The sequence below is a fragment of the Danio rerio genome, chromosome 18, assembly GCF_052040795.2.
Source record: "Danio rerio strain M-AB ecotype USA chromosome 18, GRCz13ab, whole genome shotgun sequence".
Lineage (NCBI taxonomy): Eukaryota > Metazoa > Chordata > Actinopteri > Cypriniformes > Danionidae > Danio > Danio rerio.
The window spans coordinates 50,872,787-50,891,782 of record NC_141038.1 but is presented as its reverse complement, the minus strand read 5'-3'; the positions used below and the strand labels follow the sequence as shown (position 1 = coordinate 50,891,782).

The following is an 18,996-nucleotide window of genomic DNA, read 5'->3' as shown; positions in this document are numbered from 1 at the left end:
CTCGCTCTCGAAGCGTGGGCAAGCGGAATTTGTCAATCTCGTCGCTGGTAATGCGTGCGTCTGCCTTGCACATGCTCTCTCCAGGGAAAATTCAACAGTTGCGCATTACCCCTGCATCTTATCCACACAGCGCTTGCAGTTTAGCTGTGCAAATGAGGGTCATTATTCTATGCACTGCAGATTCGCCAATGACAATTCCGCTTGAGTGACGCAACTGGAAAAGTGTTGCACACGGAAAGTGGGTGGTGAAACAGTGTTTTATTTTTAAAATGTGGTTTGTGTACTTTATTTTTCCCTCTGAATGCAGATCAAATGATGAAGAAAAGTGCTAAAGCTTGCCAAACACCCATATACACAGTATGGCCAAGTGCACTTTCAGCACCAATTCAAGTATCAGCGGAGTGATGCTTAAAGTTGCAGTGAAATACATCAGATTGCAGCATCTTTCACAAACAACTACACATTTTGGGAAGTAAATGCAGCACTTGTTTGTTCAGAGTCGAGTTTACTTACCTAATATACAGAGTGGGACATTTAAATGGATACACTTTAGTAAAATGGAAATGGTTGGTGATATTAACATCCTGGTTGTGGCACATTGTGAGGGGGCAAACTTTTCAAGAAGGGCAGTGACCATGGTGGCCATCTTCGATCTACCTTTTGTTTTTTCAATAGGATGAGGGTCATTCGACACATAAAACTTATTGGGAATTTCACAAGAAAAACAATGGTGTGCTTGGTTTTTACGTAACTTTTGTTTGTTCATGAGTTATTTACAAGTTTCTGACCACTTATAAAATGTGTTCAGTGAGTTGCTCGTTGTGTTGGATTGTCAATGCAACCCTCTTGCTCCACTCTTCACACACTGATAGCAACATCGCAGGAGAAATGCCAGCACAGGCTTCCAGTATCCGTAGTTTCAGGTGCTGCACATCTTGTATCTTCATAGATCATTAAAAACTAAATAAGCTTTATTATCATTGTAAACTTATGTACAATAAGGATTCAGTTTGAAAATCAAAACAAAATGAAAGCACAGTCATAAATAAATAAATAAATAAATAAATAAATAAATAAATAAATAAATAAATAAATAAACAAAGATGTGTTTAGCCTAAATATAGAGGGATGTAAAGTATTTTTATTTAATGTGATAGGACTATGACAGCCAATGAATCAGCTTTTTTCAATTATGTTATATGCATGGAAAGCATATTAAAATAAATGTAAACAATTCAATAATAAATATTTTGAGATTTGTGGGTGTTTTTAATTTATTTTTGAATGAGTTTTTTCAATATTTTACTCAGTTTATACAGTTGAAGTAAGAATTATTAGCCTCTGATTTATTAGACCCCCTGTTTATTTTTTTCCCCAATTTCTGTTTAACAAAGGGAAGATTTCTTCAACATAATAAATAAATAAATAAATAAATAAATAAACATAATAGTATTAATAACTCATCTCTAATAACTGATTTATTTTATCTTTGCCATGATGACAGCAAATAATATTTGACTAAATATTTTTCAAGACACTTCTATACAGCTTAAAGTGACATTTAAAGGCTTAACTAGGTTAATTAGGTTAACTAGGCAGGTTAGGGTAATTAGGCAAGTTATTGTATAACAATAGTTTGTTCTGTAGACTATCGAAAAAATAGCTTAAAGGGGCTAATAATTTTGTCCGTATATTAGTGTAAAAATTTTTTAACTGCTTTTATTCAAGAAAAAAAAATATTTACAGATATGATGTGAAAATTTCCTTTCTCTGTTAAACATCGTTTGGGAAATATTTAAAAAAGAAAAAAAATCAAAGGGGAGCTAATAATTCTGACTTCAAGTACATATAGTGTATAAGAAATAATCTAACGTTTATCAAGTTAAAAGACTGGCAGTTTATTATGAGTTTTTTGTACTGTAATTAACTATGTAGCAATAACTTTTTCATACTGTAGTTACTATAACTGTAACTATTAAAAAACTGTCAATGAAAGTCACTACATCAGGAAAGATCAAGGTGCCATAATGCAATTTAAAAGCATAGATAAATTGGGGGAAATGGAAAACTGTATGCGCATGCATATATATATATATATATATATATATATATATATATATATATATATATATATATATATATATATATATATATATATATATATATATATGCGCATAAAAAAAGAAAAACACATAAGAAAAATATACAATAATAAAGTATATAATATAATATCTGTAAAATATATATATGTTTTTCTTTTTTAAACTGTGCAAATATCTTGTCTGTTTTCGGGGCCCAATCTCACTACAATTTTTTCTTATATGTTATATCTTATATGTTATAATAATGATATAATCTGGCAATAAGCTCGTAACTGTACTGGCCATATTCATCCATGCAAACACAAGCCTCATTCCCAGCCATTAGAATTTTCTGACAAGGTAATCGAGTGTCATCGAGTAACAGATGTGAAAGTATGTTGTGGGACTGCTTTACAGTCTTTATATCAGTCTTTAATATATTATTATGAATTGTAAATAGCAAAATTGACCTTTTTTGTTGTAAATATAGAAAAACATATGCTTGTTTGTTGTTAAATATCTTGCTAAAAAATACTTAAATTTGTGCATCTCCATGTTGTTGTTGTAGCTAGTCTGTTGTGGGAAATTTTCATCCCCCTTGGTTTTCAAGTGTGGTCCTGGAAAATCTCCATTTCAAGGGCTATCTAGCTCTTCCCCTTAGCTCTACGCCTTCAAGCTAAAAAGAATTGGGACACCACGATCTCTTCACGTGAATGCGCAAAACGAGGGGTAGGGGTAAAGGGGAAGTGCTGAGAGGTAGAATTGAGAATCGTGCCTTAGTGCTTCAAATACCATATACAAATGTTTCAAAGAGTTCCCCACGACTCTTGCAACCAGAGAGCCTGCAGTGAAAGCTCGCTGTACAGTCGGTGACGAGTGACTATGTGTCCTCTCTCTCCCTCTCTTTCCTCAGGACCTCCGACCATCTCCAGCACACAGACCCATCAGGCTCCACACGGCGAAAAGGGCCAGATCAAATGCTTCATCCGCAGCACGCCTCCTCCAGATCGCATTGTGAGTTCCTCAGCTCTGCTTCCAGTGACTCAGCTCAGACAGGATTGCAGCTGTTGAGTGGGTGTTTGCTGTTGTCACATGGCTCGTGTGACTCCATTAGACTCAGTAAACACAGTCCAATAATGCATAACGCACTCATGAGTTACGATCTGTTTAATAAATGAAATTGCATCTCCAATCGTTTGTTTCCTCTATATGAGCGAACGGGTATTAGACATGGCAGGCTTACAGCTCTAATTTCTCATTTAATGCATGCTTATGCCCTGTTACCACAGATCCAATTAGGATTTACCACTCTTAGATGAACTGTCTCCTCTCCGGGCCAATTTTTGATTCATTACTCAGACTGTGCATGTATGTGTGTGTGTGTGTGTGTGTGGCCGTGTGCATAGGTAATCTCTGTGCGATGTTTACTCGTGTGGCTTTGCTTTTATTGCTATGCTATTTCTAAATGTCAGTTGAATGGGAAAGACTGCTCCTGCGGTCCGGAACAACCGGTAATAACTTTAGAAGTGTAATAACGCCCATAAAGCAGGTGAAAGCAAATGCAGGTCTCTCTCCGGTGATGGAAAGACCGGCTTGTACAAGGTTGATACAGGCTGGTTATTGTTAGCTAGTGCTGGCTTGTTTAAAATAATTGTGCAACTTAATTGTACAACATAATTGCGCAACTATCTACCAACCAACCGGCTTATATTTGCATATTGAAAAAAATATACATATTTGAAAACTATTGTACAATGATGTTAGAGACCAGTATTCAAAACATCCTTAAATATTTGGAAAAGATTTTTACCATAACACTGAAGAGCAGCATCCAAAACAACACATTATCTCACAAGGAAACTTAACTATTTTAAGTATCGGCAGAAAAATAGTTCATGTGTACAAATTTATATGATTTCACTTGGATAAAATTGTACGATAACCGACCAACAGGCTCATATTTCAAGCATAAACTAATCTTACGAAGTAAAAATATACATATTTGAAAACTATTGTACAATGATGTTAGAGACCAGTATTTAAAACATCGAACAGTATACTAGGCTTTCAGCTGTATCTTACAATTAAATGTAACATCTTACATTATGTATTGCCAAAAAAAATGGTTAAATCGTACAAATTCATACGATTACATTTGTATGAAAATTTACGATATTTAATCAACTGAACCATATTTCAAGTATGAAGTTATCAACGAAGAAAAAATATACATATTTGGAAAAGATTTTTACCATAACACTGAAGAGCAGCATCCAAAACAACACCTATTATCTCACAAGGAAACTTAACTATTTTACGTATCGCCAGAAAAATAGTTCCGTCGTACAAATTTATATGATTTCACTTGGATAAAATTGTACGATAACCGACCAACAGGCTCATATTTCAAGCAATAAGTAATCTTACGAAATAAAAATATACATATTTGGAGACCAGTATATAAAACAACACATATTATCTCACGAAAAAACTTAACTATTTTATGTATCGCCAGAAAAGTGGTTAAATCGTACAAATTCATGATTTATTTGGATGAAAATGTACAGCAACGGGCTCATATAAAGTAAGTGTTTTCAATACGTTGTCTTGTGTTCTCCATCAGGCCTGGTCCTGGAAGGAGACCGTCCTGGAGTCAGGGACATCCGGTCGCTATACAGTGGAGACTGTAAGCACAGAGGACGGAGTGCTGTCCACTCTGACCATGAGTAACATCGTACCTGCTGACTTCCAGACCATCTACAACTGCACCGCCTGGAACAGCTTTGGCTCCGATACTGAGATCATTCGCCTCAAGGAACAAGGTGGGAGCCAAGGTTCGCCAGGTTTCACCTTCTTTTCTTTAAAGCACGCCTGTGGTAGAGTAGTGTTGCACATTTCATAACCATGTTTTTAGTTTTGTTTTCTTATTTTTTGAAAATATTGCAGTTGACTATGCAGCTGTTTAATATGTTGTCCATTATTTTCCATTTATCATGTTATACATAATGAATGACTATAACAATATTAATATCTTTCAATGTATTTGTGCCAATTGTAATTACAAATTCTATTCAGCTTTAGCCCAAGCTATATTTCAGGGAAACACATTTATTTTGCGCATCTAACTGCAACTTTTTTAATGATCTGTTGTGCTATTTTTTTTTTTTTTTTTTTTTTTAGAATCTATGGTCCCAATGTTTCCATGCCTTAGATTTATTTACATGCAATACATTATAGTCCTGTTTTGTCTAATGGTTCTTTGATGGATTAGTTTACCCAAAAATGAAAATTCAGTCATTATTTAATGACATAAAACCCTGGCTAATGTTTTCTCATTAAATTAAAATAAATCAAGACCAAAGCTTTAACCTTGATTAAAAAAAAAACATAATAAAAAAAATTAATTAAATAAATTTTAAAAATAAAATAAATTTTTAAAATAAAATGAAATAATAAAAAATGCTAACTAAATTAATATAAAATAAATTAAATAGTTTAATTAATTTATAAAAATTAAATTTTTATTAAATTTATTAAATTAAATTGAAAATACAATTAAATAATGAAAAAAATAAATAAAAAACAAAATGTAATAAAATAATGAAATAATTTAATAAAAATAAATTTCATTTAATTAAACTAAATAAAATATTAAATTAAATAATAAAAATATTAAAACTTAAATTAATAAAAAATTTAATTAAATTAAATGTAATTAAATTAAATAATTAAAAATTTATTAAAATTAAATAAAAATATTAAATACTATAAAATAATATAAAATAAAATTTAATTAAAATAAAATATATAATTCTGTATAATACATTCATGTTTATCAACACAATTCAGTCCCAAAAGTGTGTGATATATGGAGAAAAGGCATATTTTTACAATAGTTTTTGACATTAATATTACACAGATTATTTCATTATTTTTTTTATATACATTTTTTTATATACATTTACATTTTTAATGCCTAATGGTACTCCACACATTCATTGGTCCAAAAAAAAAGTTTAATAAAAAAAAAAATAATATGTATTTTTGAGTATCTTAAAAAATTTCAATGTTGGTTTTTAAGACCTGTGTAATTATTTTAGGCATAATGAGGGTTAAAGCTTGAAAAAGCATCATATAGCGTCATTGTGTGGCAAACACTTCAGGGTAAACTAGTCCTTTAATGAAAATTTATGTGTGAGTTTATAACAGCTGTGTGCATTAAACAGGCATAAACAGTGCGTACACACAAGGTTGTAATGTTTCGTTTATGCCAGTAGCCAGTAATTAACTGTGTATGTACAGCTTATTGTCTGTCTCAGCCTCTCATTATCATTTGGCCGTAAAAAATCTGGTCTCAATCTTCGGGTTTAAATATACCAACAAGAGCACAAATAAAACAGTTGAGTTGGCTCTAATTAACCTAAGCGACAGCGTTTCGAACACTCCTGGGATGGCTGGAATTCACATTACACCCACACCCTAACAGGGATCGTAAATGATACGAGTCGAAGGATAACAGCTGACGCAGAGTTCTGTATATGCACATCCCAGACATGCGTGTCAAGTGGTAAACGTATGCGATAATTGGCATATCTGTAAATTGTTACGGGTGATTTTCATGTGAAGCGAAGGTACCGGTGCTTCTGCCAGAAGGTGATGGTGGTGTTAATTGACTGTGCGAGATCCTTTGAATAGATGTCTTGAAGGTGCAAATGCGTTTTTGACACAACATTTGACATTCTCGTTTGTTCCACCGGTGTGGCTCTTGAAATCTCTTTAGGAGCAAATAGTGTCTGTGCTGAAAATTGCTTATTAGAGGGAAACTATTATAGTGATTGATTGATTTAATTTTATTTTCAGACAGAAATATCATACATAAATTATCTATAACAAAAAAAAATACATTTACGAATGCATGACGATGCAAGATGATGTTGTTCTGTTGGCTTCATCGAACATGGACCTTCAGCATGCACTGGGGCAGTTGGCTGCCGAGTGTGAGGCGGCTGGGATGAGAATCAGCACCTCCAAGTCCGAGGCCATGGTGCTCCACCGGAAAAAGGTGGTTTGCCATCTCCAGGGGTGGAGGAAAGTCCTTACCCCAGGTGGAGGAGTTCAAGTATCTCAGGGTTTTGATCATGAGTGAGGGAAGGATGGAACATGAGATTGACAGGCGGATTGGTGCAGCGGCAGCAGCAATGCGGTCGATGTACCAGTCCATTGTGGTGAAGAAGGAGCTAAAAACGCAAAAGCTCTTGATTTACTGGTCAATCTACGTTCCTACTCTCACAAGATCGGAAAGGACAAGATCTCGGATACAAGCGGCCGAAATGAGTTTCCTTCAAAGGGTGGCAGGGTGCACTCTTATGGATAGGGTGAGGAGCTCTGACACCCGGGAGTAGAGCCGCTGCTCCTCCACATCAAGAGAAGTCAGCTGAGGTGGCTCGGGCATTTGTTTCGGATGCCTCCTGGACACCTACCTAGGGAGGTGTTCCAGGCATGTCCCACCGGGACGAGGCCTCGGGGAAGACCCAGGACACACTGAAGGTGGTTTGTAATGTAATGGGCAGCGCAAATGCCTTAATAGCTAGGCTGTTGATGTTGCCATCCACTCTGTAGATCTCTCGCACGCCCCCATGCTGAATGTAACCCCAAACCATGATTTTCACTTCACCAAACTTGACTGATTTCTATGAGAATCTTGAGTCCATGCTGGTTCCAGTAGGTCTTCTGCAGTATTGGTGATGATTGGGATGCAGTTCAGCAGGTGATTAATCAGAAAAATCCACCTTTTCCCACTTTTCTAAATGATCAATTAAAGGTTAAGTTATTATTTGTTGCTCTTACAACTGAGATTCTCGACAAGACATTTAAGGTAGTGTATGTGAAGTTTTAACTTAAAGTACCACACAAATAACTCTTTGTGCCATTTTGGTAACTGTCACTTTAAATTCAAATGAGATTGTGCTCGTTTTTAAAAAGGGCGGAGCTATAAATGCTTATGTGTCAGCATAGTGGTAGATTCCAAAACAAGACTAACGTCCTATGCTAATGAGAGTGAGAGATCATCACTAATGGGTGTGGCTTTCCCTCTCTGATGACAAAGGGAGAATGTCAATCAAAGTGTTTCTTCGCAGGATCCACCGGTGCCGCCCATGCTGTGTTATTTTAGAGATCTCTTTTGTTTTTCCACCAGACTCCCTGCCTGTTGCTGTGATCATCGGCGTGGCGGTCGGAGCGTTCGTGGCTTTCATCGTCCTGATGGGAACAATAGGAGCGTTCTGCTGCACTCGCTCTCAGAGAAGTACGTATTTGTCAGCCGACTGCGTTCCTGCATGTCCATCAGCAGAACATGCTGCTAAAGTGCTCCTCAGTCAGACAAAAAGCGCAGGCTGTTAGGGTGTTCATGTCACTTCACAGAAACCGAGCCTTTATTTCTATATATCTTCTTCTTTTCCGTTCAGTGTTTGTGTAGGGTTGGGCGGTATGAAGGTATACAGTAGACAAGAAACACTTCAGCCGGTAAAAAAAAAAAATAATAAATAAAAAATACATAAATGTTGCTGAAACCAAAGAGAGAAGAAAACTAGTATTCACTGTAGACAGCGTCTTTGATTATACGAGGAGGGAGTTTGCATTGGTTCACTGAGTGTTTCTAGTGTGTACAGTACATTGGTAAGGTTTACTGATGGGTGTTTATAGCAACCTAGAAACTTAATTAAATAAAATTAAAGAGATTTCTCACCCAAACATGACAAATTGCAAGTTTATTTACGCATCCTCACATTAGTCATTTCAGTGGAGGATTTTGCACTGAAACTGTGGTCCTTGGTTTATTGTATAATAATAATAATAATAATAATAATAATAATAATAATAATAATAATAATAATAATAATAATAATAATAATAATAATAACTACACAAAGAACACTTTTTGGTTTGTCAAAAAAACGAAATATGGAAAACAATACATTAATTACAGAACAATTAAAATAAACACATATGGTTCCAAATGATACAATGAGATCTAAGGAAGTGAAATAATTAAAGGCATGTACTTAAATGTTTAAAATATATACGTATATAATAGTATATAAAAGTTTTTTTACACATCATTGGGATTTACATTAACTAATTTTGCTGTACCTAAATTTATTATTATTATAATTATTATTATTATTATTATTATTATCAGAGTACCTGAATTTTTTTTTTTTTTACTCTGAAAAGTTTATAAAATCATAGCTTGAATTTTGTTAATCACCAAGGACCGGAGTTTTTAGTTAAAACTCTCATTAAAATGTTCTAAAAAAATTAAAGTGTAAAAAAGTCTACATTTACTTTTTACATATAAATTTTGCCTAGGGTGCTTTGCTCAGTATACTTGGTGTCATAATTACATTTTTTAGTTTAAAACCATTAATGTTGGAAAAAAGTCTACATTTATGTTTTACTTATTTTTTTATTAAATCAAATAATTAATAAATTCATTATTTTTAATAAAAAGATTAACAGATTTTTTTTTATTATTTTGGGGGTGGTATGTGTGGCAGAACAGTTACACCAACACAGTTGTGCACATGTACTTTATTTTTTTTATTTTTTATTTATTTTTTATTTAATTTTTTAGTCATACAGCATTTTTTTGTATTTTACTAATAACAGCTGCATTTTTTGTGCCAAAGAAAAAAAATCTAAGATTTTTAAGCCGGACCGGGGGGGGCCAAGTCGGAGAACTCACTCTGGTCTCCTGGGCTCTGTGCTGGCTGGGGAAAGTCCAAATTAAACCAAAACAAACCATTACAATTTACTAAAGATTGGCAAGCAGAATTCGGGACATTGCAACCTGCAAATCCAAAAAAGAAAAAAAAAAAGATTTTTAAGCCACATTATGTCGGTAAATTAGAAAATTTTATACCTAATGATTTATTTATTCTAATAATAAAGTTTCATGCATAAAGTAAATTAATAAAGCATTAATGCATAAATGTAATCTCTTTACATCATAAATGTAAATATTATACTGGCATTATTTCCTTAATTTTGACTTAATTCTTTATTAGCTTCAGCAACTGCAGAAAAAAAAAGTCAGCTCAACTTAAAATTCTAAGACAACTTGTTGCAGAGCTTTTGAGCTAACTCAACTTAAATTGAGTCAAGTGGGTTAAAAGTTGAGTCAACTCAAAAAAAGCTTTGCAGCAGGTTACCTTCCAAGTTGAGTTAGCTTTTTAGTTTTTTTACAGTGCCTGACATGTTTGTTTGCTTCTTATTCTCAAAATCTTAGATTCTTTTTTATGTACTGTCAGCCTGATCTCACGAGAAAACAAAATTATTTTACGTTTTGCCAGTTTAGAGGCTAATTCATACGAATTTGTACGAGTTCAGTCGTATGAAATTGTACGATTTTAAAAATTAGGCGTGGCACCTAACCCCACCCCTAAACCCAACCGTCATTGGGGGATGAGCAAATCGTACTAAATTGTACGAATTAGATCAAAAGAATTCATACAAATTAGCCACTAAATCAAAAAGTTACGAATTGCTGTGAGATTGTGTTGGTACTGTAGCTGTAAAACACTGTATTTTTGTACTAGTTGCTATTGCTAAATGAAATCCAATACATGCTTACAAGAAATACAAATAAATCATAAATCTTCTTTAATTAAATGTGTTAAATGTGAAAACTGCACTTTCTTTTCTTATTCAATGTAAGTCATACTATGATATAAGACCTTTGTCATGCCGCCCACCCTTATCTCTGTGTTTCTCATTTGTTTTCCTGTAACCGCGACCATCCTCTCCCATGATCAAAAGAGAAATCAGCGCATCTATGTACAGGTTAGAGTCAGACAGTGAAAACAATGAGCTTGCAGTTTTACGATTGTTGGTGGCGTTCCTGTAGCGTTGAGCATGTTGTTGTTGTATGCCACAGAAGACGCTCACCTGGTTATGCCTACACTGCCCACCTCCATCTGTGCTCAGCAGAGAGAACTTGCAAGCAAAATTAAGACAGAAAGTAAGACCCGTTGCCTGACCGTCACCATTGTTTTTCAGTGCGTCAAGATGAGCTGTGTGATTCTGATGGTTCCTCAACGGTTCCTTCTGTGTTTGTTCTGTGGTGTTATGCTGCCTTCAAGTCCCAATATTGATTTTCATTGTATGTGTATAAAGCAATTTGCGCTTGGACCGGTTTGAATGTAATTTGCAAAAAGCAGTTTATTTCTTTATTTTATTCATTGATTGTAATTAAAAAGAAGTCGGACATACCTTTGCAGGGATATACTGATAATGAACATCCAGATGATGTCTATGCTGCTGAGAGAGCGATGCTCAAGTGCTATTAAGTGCTGCAATTCACTGGCATCATGTCGACAGACGAGCTCATTAAAATTGCACTTTTCTAATACTTAGATTATATAAAACAAGTCATATTTACAACTATATACTACATAGATGTGATTATGTGAGACTACTGCTAATTAGTGTTAATTATTTATCCTCATTTCATGACATTTTGACAGCATACAGAAGAATTCTATCTGTATTATCCAAAGTATTATAAGCCTTTTGTTCTTTTTTTTTCATATCAGTAAACGAAGCAGAGTCAAAAATGTATTAAGTCATATATATATATATATATATATATATATATATATATATATATATATATATATATATATATATATATATATATATATATACACATATATATATATGCATATATATATATACATATATACATATATATACATATATATATATATGCATATATATATATATACATATATACTTTTTAACACTATTTTAAAACCATTATTATTGGCCCCTTTAACTAAAAATTATTATTTTTATTATTTTTATTATTAGTAGTAGTAGTAGTAGTAGTAGTAGCAGTAGTAGTAGTAGCAGTAGTAGTAGTAGTAGTAGTAGTAGTAGTAGTAGTAGTAGTAATAATATATAGCAAGGAAATTTTCACAGTATGTTTGATAATTATTTTTCTTCTGGAAAAGTCTTTTTTTTTTTTTTTTTTTTTGGCTAGACCAAAAGCAGTTTTTAATTTTTTAAACACTATTTTAAGGCCATTATTATTGGTCCATTTAACTAAAAATTATTATTATTATTATTATTATTATTATTATTAGTAGTAGTAGTAGTAGTAGTAGTAGTAGTAATAATAATAATATTAATAAAAATAATAATAATAACAACAACAACATTATTATTATTATTATTATTATTATTATTATTATTATTATTATTATTATTATTATTATTAATATTATTATTATTAATAATAATAGTAATAGTAGTACTATTATTATTTATTATTATTATTATTAATAATAATATTACGAGTAATAATAATATTACGAGTAATATAAATATTAATAGAAATAATAATAATATTTATTATTATTATTATTATTATTATTATTATTATTATTATTATTATTATTATTATTACTACTACTACTACTACTACTACTACTACTACTACTAAAATTAATAATAATAATATTAATAATAATAATAATAATACTTTTTAACACTATTTTAAAGCCATTATTATTGGCCCCTTTAACTAAAAATTATTATTATTATTATTATTATTAGTAGTAGTAGTAGTAGTAGTAGTAGTAGTAGTAGTAGTAGTAGTAGTAGCAGTAGTAATAATAATGATATTAATAATAATAATAATAATAATAATAATAATAATAATAATAATAATAATAATAATAATAATAATAATAATAATTATTATTATTATTATTATTATTATTATTATTATTAAAAGTAATAGTAGTACTATTATCATTTATTATTATTATTATTATTATTATTATTATTATTATTATTATTATTGTGAGTAATAATAATATTAATATTAATAGAAATAATAATAATATTTTATTATTATTAATATTATTATTATTATTATTATTATTATTATTATTATTATTATTAGACTGATTATGCTGTACAGAATCACATATGTTTTTACCAACACCACGAAAGTTTGCTCTCATCCTCTGCATGTGTGCTAATCTCATAAACATGCTCATTTGAACATGACTTGAAGGCAGCATTCATTTTCAGGGACTGTTATATTAAGGCAATGTGAAGTGGCATGGATTTTAAATATCAGTACATTACACTTGACTATACTTGATTGTACTAACATTCACCTCTTTCCTCTCAGACCTCAAAGGTGTGGTATCAGCCAAGAACGACATCCGCGTGGAAATCGTACACAAAGATCACAACGCGGCCCGGGAGAGCGAGGAACATTCAGGCATGAAGCAGCTCATGGTGAGTCTCTTTCCGAACAAGAAGAGATTCGGTAAACATCCCGCTACCCCTATCAGCACCCCTAAATCAACAAGCTAGCTCATTATGCTAGTCCCTGTCACATCCGTAGCTAATGAATGCTAATCATCCCCACCCCAACACTAATAGCGCCTATCTCCCTCGCCACCGCTAACATCAAGCCCATGAATAATGCAGAAGTGCGAGAACCCTGCTGGCCTGGATGCCTATATTTAGCCCCCCAGTCTGCATTTCCTGGGAGGACATGGGCATAGATGTAACCATAGAGATGCCAGTGTTCAAATAGGCTTTTTTTCTCCTAGAGCCCTTGTTAACTCTTTATAAATCACATGCTGCCACCATCCTTCCAGATCTCAATCAATGTCACAGAAGGGTTTGGGTTTAGGTTAGTATAAAGCATTAATCAGAATAAAGGAATTTGTGTTGTATTGCAAGTTATTTTCTACTTAAATTTAAAGTATTCAAATGAAATTGCCTGGTTTCAGCAGTTTCCTGATTGAAATTTTATTTATGGATTGACTGATTGGATAGTCGATTGATTGATTGATTGATTGATTGATTGATTGATTGATTGATTTGTTGACTGACTGACTGACTGACTGACTGATTGATTATTTGATTGATTGATTGATTTGTTGGTTAATAATTGACAATTAATTGATAATCAATCAACCAATGGACAGATGGATGGATGGAATGACTGGGTCAATAAATTGATAAAAAGATTGGATGGATGGATGGATGGATGGATGGATGCATTGATGGAATAACTAGGACAATGAATTGATGGAATGATTGGATGGATTGATGAAATGACTAGATGGATAAACGGTCAATGAATTGATGGATGGATGGATGGATGGAATGACTGGGACAATGAACTGATAGAAAGATTGGATGGATGGATGGATGGATGGATGGATGGATGGATGGATGGATAAAATGACTGGGTCAATAAATTGATGGAATGATGAATGAATTGATGAACTGGATGGATGGATTGATTGATGGATGGATGGATGGATGGATGGATGGATGGATGGATGGATGGATGGATGGATGGATGGATGGATGGATGAATGGTCATTGAATTGACAGAAAGATTGGATGGATAGATGGAATGATTGGGTCAATGAAATAGAAAGATTGGATGGATGGATGGATGGATGGATGGATGGATGGATGGATGGATGGATGGATGGATGGATGGATGGATGGATGGATGGATGGATGGATGGATGGATGGAATAACTAGGTCAATGAATTAATGGAATGATTGGATGGATTGATGAAATTACTAGATCAATGAACTGGATGGATAAACGGTCAATGAATTGATGGATGGATGGATGGATGGATGGATGGATGGATGGATGGATGGATAAATGGATGGAATGACTGGGACAATGAACTGATAGAAAGATTGGATGGATGGATGGATGGAAGGATGGAAGGATGGAAGGATGGATGGATGGATGGAAGAGGATGGATGAATGGGTGGATAAAATGACTGGGTCAATAAATTGATGGAATGATGAATGAATTGATGAACTGGATGGATGGATTGATAGATGGATGGATGGATGAATGGTCATTGAATTGACAGAAAGATTGGATGGATAGATGGAATGATTGGGTCAATGAAATAGAAAGATTGGATGGATGGATGGATGGATGGATGGATGGATGGATGGAATGACTGAGTCAATGAATCGATAGAAAGATTGGATAAATTGATGAAATGACTAAATCAATGAACTTGATTAATAAACTGATAAAAGTTGGTTGGTTGGTTGGTTGGTTGGTTGTCTCATAGATTGGTTGGTTGGCTGGTTAATTGATTGACTCATTGGTTGGTTTGTTGGCTGATTGATTGATTGATTAATTCATTGGTTGGTTGGATAATTGATTGAATTATTGGTTGGTTGGCTGGTTAATTGATTGACTCATTGGTTGGTTGGCTGGTTGATTGATTGATTGATTCATTGGTTGGTTTGTTGGCTGATTGATTGATTGATTCATTGGTTGGTTTGTTGGTTGCTTGATTGATTGACTCATTGATTGGTTGGCTGGTTGATTGATCAGTTGAAAAGTGAGTTTATACTTTTCCTGCTTGTTCAAACTACTTATTTAAAATGAGTTGAAGCAACACAATTCTTATGTTTTTTGGCACTACTCAATTGCCTTATGCATTCAATCGACTTAAATTTGAAAACCCAATCCTTTAATTCCATTTGTAAATGAAGGAATTGTGTGGAACCAAGTTTTTTTTTTTTTACAGTATAGGGAAGGGAGTGAGTAACCTAGATTTTAACGTCTGGATGGGTCTGTTATTTGCCACAGATTGAACGTGGAGAGTTTCAGCAGGAGTCCGTTCTGAAGCAGCTTGAGGTACTTCAGGAAGAGGAGAAAGAGTATCAGCACATCAAGGTACGTCGCCATGGGAATGGAAGGAAGGGATATAAGAAAGATGAAAGTTTTTTGATATTGTTTGACACCCCACTAATACTGGATTCAAACTGTACAACATATTGGCACAATCCTATTGATGTTGAGTGTTGTGGTGACTTACAAAACGATAATAGTCACTGAGAAACAATAATTTATAATTTTTTTACTTTTTTATCTTGTTAATTGTTGCCAAAACAAACTTGATTTGCATGGATTTTGTTTAAAATTACCATTTCAGTTCATCATATTCAAACAAAAGCTCTGCTAGACCCTGTTTAGAGGCACACAGGCTTTCTTCCACTGGCAACAAGTAACAATTTAGAGGACTCATGCAACAAAATGTGAAACTGAAGGAATGTGATAGCCACGCAAAAAAAAAAAAAAAAAAAAAAGGAAATTAATTGTTTAATCAATGTTTCAAATTTGAAAAAGCTTGCAATTTACTTTTGTTTTATGCACTAATGCATTAGCAATAACATTTTCTTTCTCTCTCCTCTTTCTTTAATGAACGTTTGTACTTTATTCCAGGAAATTGCTTGGAAAATAGATATTTAAATTTCGGTTCAGCCAAAGCCGATCATTAAAAAAAAAAAAAGTCTTATTAGCAATTATAATTACCCAATACACATTTGCACAGATTATTATGTAAAGTGTTCAGGTACAAATTTAGCTAATTTTAGTGCGAGCACAAAGAAGAACTGCCGTAATTAAGGTTCGATTAACATATGATCCCATGGTTAAGCAGACAGCGGTTGTGATTCTTGACAGAAGCAGCCGAGCTTTTATTCTCTCATTTGTATTTATCTCCGTGTGCAAACGCAGGGTTCCTTAAGACTGTTTCACAGCCTATTCTACCTGCTCCCTGCGGGTTTGTTTCCCACCCTACATGTAGATGAGTGTGTAAAATGAGCAGTGTGAACAGGGACAGCTTCATACAGATAGGGAGGGCACACAATCCCTGTCGCCTGATAAAACTGCGCCTGACAACCAACGCCTTTCTTGCGTTGTCATAGAGAAGTCGCCTAGCGGTGATTATCGTCTCTCCCCCGCGGGATCTGGCCTCAAAATGGCATCCACGTCCTCATCGTAGCTCCTGTTTTTTTTTTGGTTTTGTTTTTTGCTTCTTAGCAACTGTGCTGATATAGCACCACGACAACGATAGAAGCAACCCTATCAAGTTCCTTGGCTTTGGTTATTTCTGACGGATTGAAACTGATTCTGAAGTCCAATTAAAGCTGAAAAGTAACGACTTGTAAAAGTAAAGGTCTTGACTGATTATGCTTTATTGGTACATAGATATATATACAATAGATATCGCATAGGGACCCTAAGCATGCGTCAATAGCGCCGCCACATTGGTACAGTGCTCCCAGGACAAATGTCATTCAACCGCACTAGTCAAGACAGTGTTATTACGTGAAGATGCGGGACTTTAGCGCTGTCTACGGGTGTAGAAACAAGCAAACAAAGAAATCAAAGCACAAAGGCAGAACATTTCATAGGTAATATTAAGTTTTTTTCTGTTTTTGTATGTTCTGAACTTTTGTGCTAATCAGGTAGCGTTATTGATGATAATCAGTCACTTACTGCATTCACCATACGACAAAGCAGCTCCAACTCGCACTAAACACTCGGCTTATGCTAGTTTTGTTGAATAAAATCAGCAAACAATGCAAAAGAAATATGACAACGAGATGCTGCGCTGCCAGAAACTTGTATTATTGTCGGCTAACGATAGTGAAAGAGTCCTTCGGGGGATTCATTCACAAACGAATCGCTCTCTCCGTCAGTATGAGCAGTGAAAGCAGGAGAGAAGCTGTGTTTCAGGACATGATTAGATCAAATTTAACAGGGAGGGTGAATAGTACATTTCTGTACACACAAACACAAGCTTTTTGTCAGGAATGCCCGTGCGGTCACTGATCCATCAATGTAGAAAAGTGATGTAAAATTATAATTTTTGTAAGTAAAAAAAAAATTACATACTAACATCCAGGAAAACTCCCGATCATAGATATATGTGTATATGTGTATATCTCTGGCTTTGGATGGCCACAGTCCTACACTGTACCTTGGTCCCACATTCATTTCAAAGGAGCGCTACCCTGTAGCAAGATGGCGGCGCTATTGACGCATTCCGTCCAATAGACAACAATAGGCCAGGCGACATCTAGTGTATATATCTATGTTATTGGTATTTTAAGGGTACTGCTAATGATAACTCTGCTAAAGATCTGCTTAGGAGTCAAACTTCATATTTGTTTGGAAGCTTCTTGCCTTTATTAACGCTCTCAATCAAAAGTGATGATGCTACCGAAAGAAAAACAGATCCATAACAAAAGCTTTAGTTCAAAGTAGTAGCTGAAGGTCACAATAAATAAGAAGAAACAATGAACCAAAATCAAAGACATTCCCATATGAAGAGTATTACACAGTATTACAGTAGTCAACAAAAGAATTGATGGATCAGGGTGGGGCCAAGTAGGAGCGCTCGCTCTGATCCCCCGAGGGTTGTGGAAATTCCAAATTCAACAAAAACAAACCTTTACAATTGGCTTAAGCTTGGCAAGGAAAATTCAGCACATGCGTCAACCTGCAGAACTTCGGTAGTAAAAAAAATCAAATAAATAATTGATCATTTGCTCCATTTTTTGTAAAGGTCGCATGGGGAGAAGACAGACGTGCTCAGTTGCAATGCTATAAAACACATCTTTGAAGTTAAGCTAACCTCCTTAAGGTCAACTCATCAAAAAATGTGGTTCCAACTCACAAGGCTTACTTTTTTTTTTGGAATGTTTACAGCAAAACATGTATCACTGAGATTGCATTTCCAAAATCTGACACACTGTGGACTCTTCAAAAGTTTCAGAAAGCTGTATGATGAAAAATGAAAACTTTAAAGTGCTTCATAATAAATTTAGAGGACATTCTCACTGACTGGTCACCAACTCTCTGTGCATTTGGTGTCTGAGGCTCTTTTCCCACTTGGTATCAACATGTATTCAGATGTGTCTCTTGTGACCAATTTTTATTTTATCACCCTCTACGGGAGCGCTCGGTGCAACACACGAGTACTCCTGTATGAATAAACCAATGTTGTATGGTTTACAAGCGAGCAGCAAAGCAAGTGACT

General features: G+C 34.1%; 1 protein-coding gene and 1 long non-coding RNA gene across 12 annotated transcripts in view; one reads left to right on the top strand and one right to left on the bottom strand.

Moving 5' to 3' along the window:
• Positions 1-18,996, bottom strand: part of LOC137488231 (uncharacterized) — a 235,286-nt gene that overhangs the window by 70,641 nt on the left and 145,649 nt on the right. The gene's annotated exons all lie outside the window — the stretch shown is intronic.
• Positions 1-18,996, top strand: part of kirrel3b (kirre like nephrin family adhesion molecule 3b) — a 361,509-nt gene that overhangs the window by 335,212 nt on the left and 7,301 nt on the right. Inside the window, exons 10-16 of one of the 10 annotated variants that reach the window (XM_087293541.1) lie at positions 2,995-3,095; positions 4,705-4,903; positions 8,278-8,385; positions 10,899-10,922; positions 11,020-11,100; positions 13,285-13,394; positions 15,756-15,842. In XM_087293541.1, coding sequence (XP_087149667.1) covers positions 2,995-3,095; positions 4,705-4,903; positions 8,278-8,385; positions 10,899-10,922; positions 11,020-11,100; positions 13,285-13,394; positions 15,756-15,842 — 710 coding nt within the window. Of the gene's footprint in view, positions 1-2,994; positions 3,096-4,704; positions 4,916-8,277; positions 8,386-10,898; positions 10,923-11,016; positions 11,101-13,284; positions 13,395-15,755; positions 15,843-18,996 lie in introns of all 10 variants that reach the window. The other 9 variants (XM_087293540.1, XM_087293539.1, XM_087293538.1 and 6 more) reach the window with 9 other exon arrangements.